The 8,150-nt window shown below is 54.4% G+C and overlaps 1 protein-coding gene across 1 annotated transcript; it reads right to left on the bottom strand.

The window, feature by feature from the left end:
• Nucleotides 1-753: 753 nt before the first annotated feature.
• Nucleotides 754-4,116, bottom strand: LOC103048597 (C-type lectin lectoxin-Thr1-like). Its single transcript, XM_088129053.1, has 5 exons — nucleotides 4,059-4,116; nucleotides 3,306-3,403; nucleotides 2,631-2,768; nucleotides 1,924-2,038; nucleotides 754-821 (listed from the first exon to the last, which is right to left on the bottom strand). The coding sequence occupies exons 1-5, from the start codon at nucleotides 4,114-4,116 to the stop codon at nucleotides 754-756; spliced, it is 477 nt and encodes a 158-aa protein (XP_087985179.1).
• Between the last annotated feature and the right edge of the window lie 4,034 nt (nucleotides 4,117-8,150).

Genomic DNA, 8,150 nt, shown 5'->3' with positions numbered 1-8,150 from the left:
CTTCCTTGGACGGCAGGCACCGGGGATCCTTGCAGTGAACCCAGTTCCTCCCCTCAGTGTCTTGCTCCTGTCTTTGGCAGGAATTCCAGGACGCAACTCGGATCAGGAACCGGCGGGAAGTCCCAGGGCCGGAGGCTGGGCTGGGAGTTCCAGCAACGCAGTACGAGCTGAGCTGGAGACCAGCACCGGGGAGAGCGGTTCTGCACCACGCCAGGGAACCGCCTTTCCCTCCTTGCAAGTCTCCAGGACAGGGTTGCTCAGCCTGGGCAACTCAGAGACGTGTGGACTTCAACCCCCAGAATTCCCCAGCCAGCCAACTGGCTCATTAAAGGGCAGGGAGTTAAAGTTAAGGAGCCCCAAAGAGGCAGCCCTCTTCCCCGCTCCCCCCACCCACCCCAGCATCTTCTGAGTGGATGTTCCTCCAGAACCTTTTCCTAGGTGTGGGCCCCCTAAGCTGTTTGTGCATTGTTGTGTTTGTGTATCATAAACGTCCTGTCTCATTCCAGCTTGTTCTGATTTGATTTGAACGTAAAGAGGACAGGAGGAAGAGTTAAAATTAAGGGTGTGCCAGAGGCTCCTGGCTCTGCAAAATAAATCAGGCTACTCGTGCCAAGACAGAATTTATTCGGCCTTCTGGCCCATCCGAATCAGCCACTTCTTGCCCGAGCTACCAAAGCGTTCCTCGAGTGTGGGGTGCAGAGCAGAGGTTTCAGGAGGTGGGGGGCTTCCCCAGGTGCTTCCCTCACTCTGGGGCTACAGCCGGTACTTGCAGAGGAAAGGGCGCAGCAAATTGCAGTCCCTGATGTTCCAGGAGATGTCCCCTGGGCAGCAAAGAGAAGGTTTGGTCCCCTTTTGCAGTGGCTGCATCAGTCCCAGAGAGGCATTTCTCTGGCTCTGGCCTCGTTGGCGGGGGGACGTGAGGATGCCAGGCCGTGGCAACCGCAGGCGGAGAACCCAGTCGGCTAGAACGGGCTTGGCTGTCAGCGGGGGGTTGCCACCCAGAGAACCGGCTAGCCATCAAGGGAGGTCACGGCTACCAGACCTTGCCTGGCAGGCTCTGCTCAGCCACAGGAGGGCAGCAGAGAACTTGCAAAGCGCTTGTGCCAACCCAGAGCAGGGCTGGACAGATGACCAATGTCCTTCGTCTGGCTGCCTGTCAAACCCTCCTCCTCCTCCTCGTCTGCTGATCTGGCAGGAGGAGGACAGGCTTCGCATCCCCTCAGCGAGGCCGGGGTGGCGCTCAAAGTGGGGGTGCTCCACTTGCAGGGTTGAGGGTCTTGAGGCCAGGAGGAGGCCGCTCTTCCCCGGGACCCCCTGCCTTGCCAGAGGTCAGGCTGGCATTCAGGAAAAGGTTAAAAACTGGATTCCTTCGCAGGGCTGGTTCTCAAGTTTATATCTGAGGCCATCTTTTCCCCTTCTCTGTTATTTTTTGTTGTTCACCTTTATTCTTATAGTTATCTTTGGTTTATTTCGTTTTTGACAGTTTCCGCCTGGATTTTTTGCGCTGTTCTTGTGATTGCGATTGGTTTTTAATCAATCTGCTACCTGACTGTGATGAGGTAAAAGATTGTATATGTATATGTGTATTTATGTATGTATATACTGTATGTATGTGTACACACACACACACACACACACACACACACACCCAAAGAACAGAAAGGTTAAGGTGGAGCTGGTTTCTTTCACTGGGAGATGATGCTCCCGTAATATTTCCCCAGTCCCAGGTTTGCGGGAATGACGGCTTTCATTCTTCATGGTGTGTCCCCGGACGTTTTGGGTCCCCTCGGCTGCCCAGAGGGTGGGACAGTCCGAGGGAGGAACCAGAGTTATCGGCTGCCAAGGGGAGCGTGGCAAGATGGGCCAAACTGTGCTCATGACGGGAAGCCCACCCTCAGCCGCCCCCCAACCACCTCGGCTTACATAACCAGGACTGCAACTCAACGCACTCCTCATCGCGCCAGGCCTTGTTGGTCTTTTCTTCGGCCCAGTCTTGGTAGTTCATTCTGGAGCCATTGCTCCACTCCCAGACTCGTTTCTGTAATGGCAGGGAGCCACGTTAGCCAACTGAGGAGGGGGCTCTGCCTCTAAGGGCCCAGAAGCAGGGATGAAAAGTGGGCAGGTTTCAAGGGGCCGACCAAATAGACAACTCTTCCTCTCTCTCCTTCATCTACCTAGTCAACCTCAGTGGATCTGGAACAGCTAAGCTACTTTGCCTTACGCCCAACTTGGTGGCAGGACCCGGACCAAAGTTATTGAGTCCTTGGTTGGGGGACCACCAGCAAAACCCCAGGGCTACAGGTGGCCCTTGGGAACTGAAAAGCATCCGGGAGACTTTTCTGGAGGGGGTGGGTAGGGAAACCTCCTTCTGTGTTGTTCCCAGAAATGACATTTGTGTTCACAAAGTCACCAGGAACTCCACTCCAGGGAAACGTCCCTTCTTCCTATAGGAGCGAGCATTTCTCAAGGATTGACAGCGCAACAGAGCACAAGAGGAAAGGCCGAATGAGCAGAATCTGCGCAAATTAAGAAAGGGGGGGAGGGAGGAAGAGCCCTCCCAGGCCAGCCCCGCAGCCCCCAAGGTAGTGGCCACCAGGATTGATGAGCATCAGCGGCAGAAAGGGACCTACTTTCTTTGGATCCTTCAGTCCGATCCAGATGTTTCTAAAGATGAGATACCAGTAGCCATACCAGGCCAACCTGTTGAACTCTTCTGCGTCATGGATGGAGGCCAGGTGGCAGCCCGTCTTCTGGGCCCTGCAGAACCTCTGGAAGAGGGACAACAGAGAAAGGTGCTTGTTCAGTGGAGAAGAAACATGCGTGTGTGTTTGTGCACGTGAGAAAAGAGCAGGCGTCTGATCGCAAGATCATAGCCACCATCTTGACTTTGTTGACCTCCCGCAGACGCCCTCGCTGGACAATGCGGCTCTTGAGCAATTCCTGACTTCGATTTGTGACTTAAAATATTTGCCCCCACAACTAAGACTCCAGACTGAACTGAGGAGCAGTGATGGGCCAGTGGACTCTACGGCCCCGCTACCCCTGCTTACTGTCTATGGAGTCCCCACTGAGCGGAGGAGAGTGCTTTAAATGGGCTGCGAGGAAGAGTCCGTGGAACACTTGCATTGGGACTATCCTAAAATCTCGGTCTCTGCTGTCTCCTCGTGCACCCAGCCTGGTGGCCCTCCAGGGCCCCCTTGAAAGGTCTTCAGCCCACAAGAGTGGATGTGGGTGCTGGGCCAGGGCTCTGCCTAGATCCTCCTCTGCCCGGGCTGGCATGGTCACGGGCACACAGCGCTCCTCACCTCTGCATCGTTCCAGGTCTTGGCTTTCAGGAAGATCTTGTAGCACGATTGATTGTACGTGAGCCAACCGGAGGGACAAGATTTTCGGGCTCCAGTTGCTGTGTGGGAAGAGAGAAGGTCCAATAAGGGTGGCCAGGAGGGGGGCTGGAGGAGGAGGAGGAGAGAGCTGGGTCTGCAGAACACGCCTCTCCTGCTGAGCTGCAACCCCTTTGACCACTGTAAATTGAGGCTTTCTTGGGTTACAGATGCAGCGGCTGCATTTCAGAGTGTCCAAAGCTCACTTGGGTGAGCCTCGGTTAACTTCCCTGAAGCTGCACATCCTGTGCGAACAAGCCTGGCCGCGTCGGTCGGTTCACCCTTCAGCGAACCGTGCAAAGCCAGAAAACGGGTTCCTTCCAGAACCAGGCTGAGCCTCTTTGACCTCCGCACGGCTTCCTATGTGGGGAAGGGGCTTCTCTGGAGTGGATCCCGTGGAGAGCAATCCCTAGCAAGGGGGGTGGCGGTGGGGGACTCACTCTACTCTTAATGATAAAAGCACGGATCTTTCACCCAGGTTTTAACTGTTTAGCCATGTCATGTTCAGCCTGAATCTGAATTTTCATTGTTTGTATTAATTTTCCTCTGTTTTATATTGTGCGAAAAGGCAGGATCTAAACTCTGCAATCAGCCAAACCCAAATGAAAGCCAAACCAGGGAGGGGTTCAGATGCAAGAGCCTTGGACTCAGGGGCACGGGGACCCCACCTGAACTCACCACTTAGGGGGAGAGCCACGAGCAGCAGGCCCAGGCGCACGAAGGCGAAACGCCCCATGGTCTTCCTTCCTTTCCTGCGGAGAGGAGCAAAGAGCGGGAAAGTGGAAGCGGAGCGAGGGAAGGGCCCCTCAGGAAGGAGAAGGAGGGCCCCACCTCCAGCCCGGGACCACGCTGGGGGTCCCACACTTTGTCTCGTCCAGCCGGACCCCGTTGCTCCCTCTGCGGTCCTGCGGTGGCTCTGCTGGGGTCGCGGCGGATCCTGCGCTGCTGTGCAACGGCCAGGCCCTCCCTAAGAAAGGGAGGGTCTCTGGATCTCTCTATCTCCCCCATGGGTCCCCCGAGAGATCCCTCGCTCCCTGCCCAAGGGACCCTTGCGAGATCCCCTGCTGGGCCTGGGCTTTGCCCGCAGCCGCCCCCCAAAGGACCCCTCTGGTGGAGAGAGTCAGCCGGGCTCACCTGCTGCAGGTGCCTCCCGCCAGGTCCCAGGTGGAGAGCGGCACTCCCCTGTCCCTCGGCCTCCGCGGCTGGCGTCTCTGCTGCAGTGCCAGCGGGGCATTTATAGGCAGGGCGAGGGGTGGATTTCTCGGGGGGGGAGGGAGGGAGGGAGGGAGAGGGAGCTTTGCTTCAGAACGGAGTTTTGGTCCAACAACCAGGAGGCGTCTTGTTTGCGCAACGGAACGGTAATCTGAGTTTAACCCTCCCGCTATGCAAGTGAAGGGCATTATTTTGATACACAATTTTATATTCTATATATACACAATTTTGTATTTTATATATATATATATATGCTTCACATAATGTATAACCATACCTGTAACAGTGCACTCTATTTTATTTCTAAAGGGTTAACTTGCTTTTGTTTTGTAAAGAGCACTGGTTTCTTCCCCCGCCCCCCCATCTCTTTGCTGAATGCCCGATTGTCTTCGAATAAGCAATTAGCCGAGTACAAGCTCAATAAAATTGCCTTCTAAAGAGCCCAGCATCCCCCACCCCATCTCCCTTAGAACTAGGCAGATGCTGCAAGCCATAACTTAATTCGTTACAAGGCTGGTGCTGGCAGGGTTTGTTGTACCAAGCTTTTTGCAACAGTTGTGGGGCCCTGCATTCCAGAGAGAGATAAGAAAAATCTTGTATGCCATTCTCTTGGTAACCAGAAGAAAAAGTTACATTTAAGTTTACCTTCCTAAGGACCACCTTTCACTTGCTCAGACCGTCCCAAAAATCCCTTGTATGGGTGTGAGGGGATGTACTATCTGATTACAGATCTAAATGTCTATAAAGCCTCTGATGTTTGTTTTGTGAGGGGTGATTCCATCAACATCTCTTGTCAATGTGTTGATTGGGGTCACCCAGCTGTGTCTTGGTCAAAATACATCTGCTATTCATCAGAAGTCTCATCTCAAGTCTTCTTATTGGCTTTTTATTGAAACTTGGGAAATAAAAGTGCCATACACAGGGATGGGGGTCGTGGAGGGAATCCTGCCCGTAGAGGGGTCCTTGAGGCCATCCAGCCCAGCCCAATGGCTTTTCATGCCACCCCTTTCCTTTGGGGCCGGGGGAACCCATCTTCTGGATTTGTACAGCCGCAAAGAGGGAGCACCGCAAAGCCCTGACACCCAGTGCCACGAGGCAAAAGTTGCCTCCTTCCCCTTGGAAGAAACCAGGGAAGAAGCAGAGCAGAAGGAGCAAGGAAGCGAGTCCTGCAAACCGTCCAAGGCGGATTGGTGGGGTCCCCAAACACCTTTTGCGGCAATGACTGGCTAGAAACTCTGCTCGTGCCGCCTCGCAAAATGCTGTGCATGAACCCACCTATGTCACTGTTAGAAGGTTGGGGCATGTAGACATTTTTATATATCGAGACATTTAGATGTTTAAACATTTATCTTTATATATTATATAATATGAAGTAAAAGCAGGCCTAGCAAAATGCCAATATTCCCTTTCCTGTATGTATGGTTGACTGTACTTTAGATTATCAAAAGGTTGCATTCTTGAGGATGAGACCTTTAACACTTTTCAAAATCTCAAGGATGTGTTAATTGCTGACATGGTTTGCCTCTTCCTGACTGGAAAGGCGGCAACTCATGTAAGCAGATAAACTGTCTTGACCTGATAGTCTCTTCTTGTTCAGATGACCCCTCACGAAGAAAGATAAGCGGTCCTGACCTTGTTTCTTAGGGATGTATGTTTCCATATGGCTGTTAACACTCGAGGTGATAGAAATTAGTTTACATACAGGAAGGAGGAACCTTATTCGGCATCAGAGAAAGGGGTCCTGGGTAAGGGGAGGAGTATGGATCAAGGCAACTGGCTTTGATTGGATCAGAGAGCCATGACATCTTTGTAAGGTTTGCCCCATTCGACAGAGAAACTCTCGTGACACGTGTGGTTCACAAAGAAGGTTTACTCATGCGTAACGTAGTAGTCACAAGCAAAGCCAGGACTGGCTTGGTACAATTGCATCACTTGTTATATTCCCCCCTTCCCGCGCTTTTTTCCCGCCCCGCGATCACGTTGCAGCTGCGGATTATGGGCCCCCAATAATCCCCCTTGATTGTTCATGATGGCAGGATAGGTCAGGGTCTATTGTCCTTGATTGCGAGTCCCCCTCCGGCTGGGTTGGTTCCTCCCCGCTACGTGCAAGCCCGCGGGTTCTGTGCTGTGTTGCGATCTTGTTTCGCTGCCTGCGGCCCCGTTCATTGCTGGCTCGCGCCGTTATCAGTTTATAGTTAAAAGCTTCCGCTGCGGTTTTCCGGTTTGGCTGGGCGCAGGTGGCCCGTTAATTAGCGGCGCTTTCAGTTCCTCTTTTCCCCGCTAGCTACCGTCGGTGGATTCCGCGTGGTCTGGCTGCGAGCTTCCCTGAAGCCCCGTGCTGACCGAACCTGACATACCGCCCCCCTGAAGACAATTCCCCCCCCCCGGCTCTATTTCGGCTTCCCGGGGTATTTCTTGTAAAAGTCCCGCACTAGGTCCGGCGCCCTTATGTGGGTTTTACTCACCCATTCGCTGTGGGACTTGGGGAAATGTTTCCATTGCACTAGGAGCTGGGTCTGCCCCTTGTGCCTCCGGGCGTCCAGTATCCGGTTGATTTCGAAGTGCTGCTCCCCCCCGACCATGATGGGTGGTGGCACTCCCTCTGTCTTGTGCCAGGCGTTCCCCAGCTGGTGCAGCTTTAGCAGGCTGCAATGAAACACCGGGTGGATCCTTCCGAGGCTTTTCGGGAGCGTCAGCCTGACGGTTACTGTATTGATGACCTCTGCAATGGGGAACAGCCCCACAAACCTCGGGTTGAGTTTTTCGATGCCTGGTGCGTCTTTAGGTTTTTGGTTGACAGATACACCTGGTCCCCCACTTTCCATGGCTCCTCGGGGAGCCTCTTGTGGTCCGCGTGTTTCTTGTAGTCGGCTTTGGCTCTTTGCAATGCCGCGTGCGCCGCTCGCCGGGTCGCGTCGATTTGGGCGAACCAGGCGTCCAGGGAGTTGATCTGGGATTCCGGCTGAGGCAACTCCGGCATGGGGACGAAGTCTCTCCCGGTGGCTACTTTGAACGGAGAGAACCCGGTACTCTTGTGGACGGCGTTGTTGTATGCCACTTCTGCGAATGGTAGTAGCTCTGCCCAATCGTCCTGTTGGTGCCCCACGTAGCAGCGCAGGTACTGTTCGAGCCCCCCGTTCAGGTGTTCCGTGGCTCCGTCCGTCTGCGGATGCGCCGCGGAAGAAAGGGCTTGTTTCGTCCCCACCCGCTTCAGGAACTCCCTCCAGAACCGCGCGATGAAGTTGCCGCCCCGATCGCTGACGACCCGTTGGGGCGCGCCGTGGAGCCGGTAAACATGTTGCACGAACAGTCTTGCCAACCCCTCTGCCGTGGGGACTCGCCGGCACGCTACAAAGTGCGCTTGTTTGGAGAATAAGTCCGTAACCACCCAAATGGCGGTCTTCCCCTTACTCTCCGGGAGCTTTACTATGAAGTCCATGGCGACCTCTTGCCATGGGCCGTCGGGTTCCGCTACCGACTGGAGTAGCCCTCTGGGTTTGCCTTTGGCCCCTTTCGCCGTAGCGCACACCGGGCAACCCCCCGAGTACGCCTCCACGT

Source organism: Python bivittatus, unplaced genomic scaffold (assembly GCF_059951505.1).
Source record: "Python bivittatus isolate LINGU-HERP-01145 unplaced genomic scaffold, Pbiv_v1 ctg000730_np1212, whole genome shotgun sequence".
Taxonomy (NCBI): domain Eukaryota; kingdom Metazoa; phylum Chordata; class Lepidosauria; order Squamata; family Pythonidae; genus Python; species Python bivittatus.
The sequence above is the reverse complement of the archived record's forward strand: the minus strand, read 5'-3'. Positions and strand labels throughout refer to the sequence as shown.

Bases quoted from the DNA above. Each gene is read 5' to 3' on its own strand.
- LOC103048597 (XM_088129053.1), bottom strand. From the start codon at position 4,116: ATGGGGCGTTTCGCCTTCGTGCGCCTGGGCCTGCTGCTCGTGGCTCTC. The intron at 3,404-4,058 runs GTGAGTTCAGGT...CTTCCCACACAG, and splicing joins CGTGGCTCTCCCCCTAAGTG to CAACTGGAGCCCGAAAATCT. The intron at 822-1,923 runs GTAAGCCGAGGT...TTTGCTGCCCAG, and splicing joins TGAGTTGCAGTCCTGGTTAT to GGGACATCTCCTGGAACATC.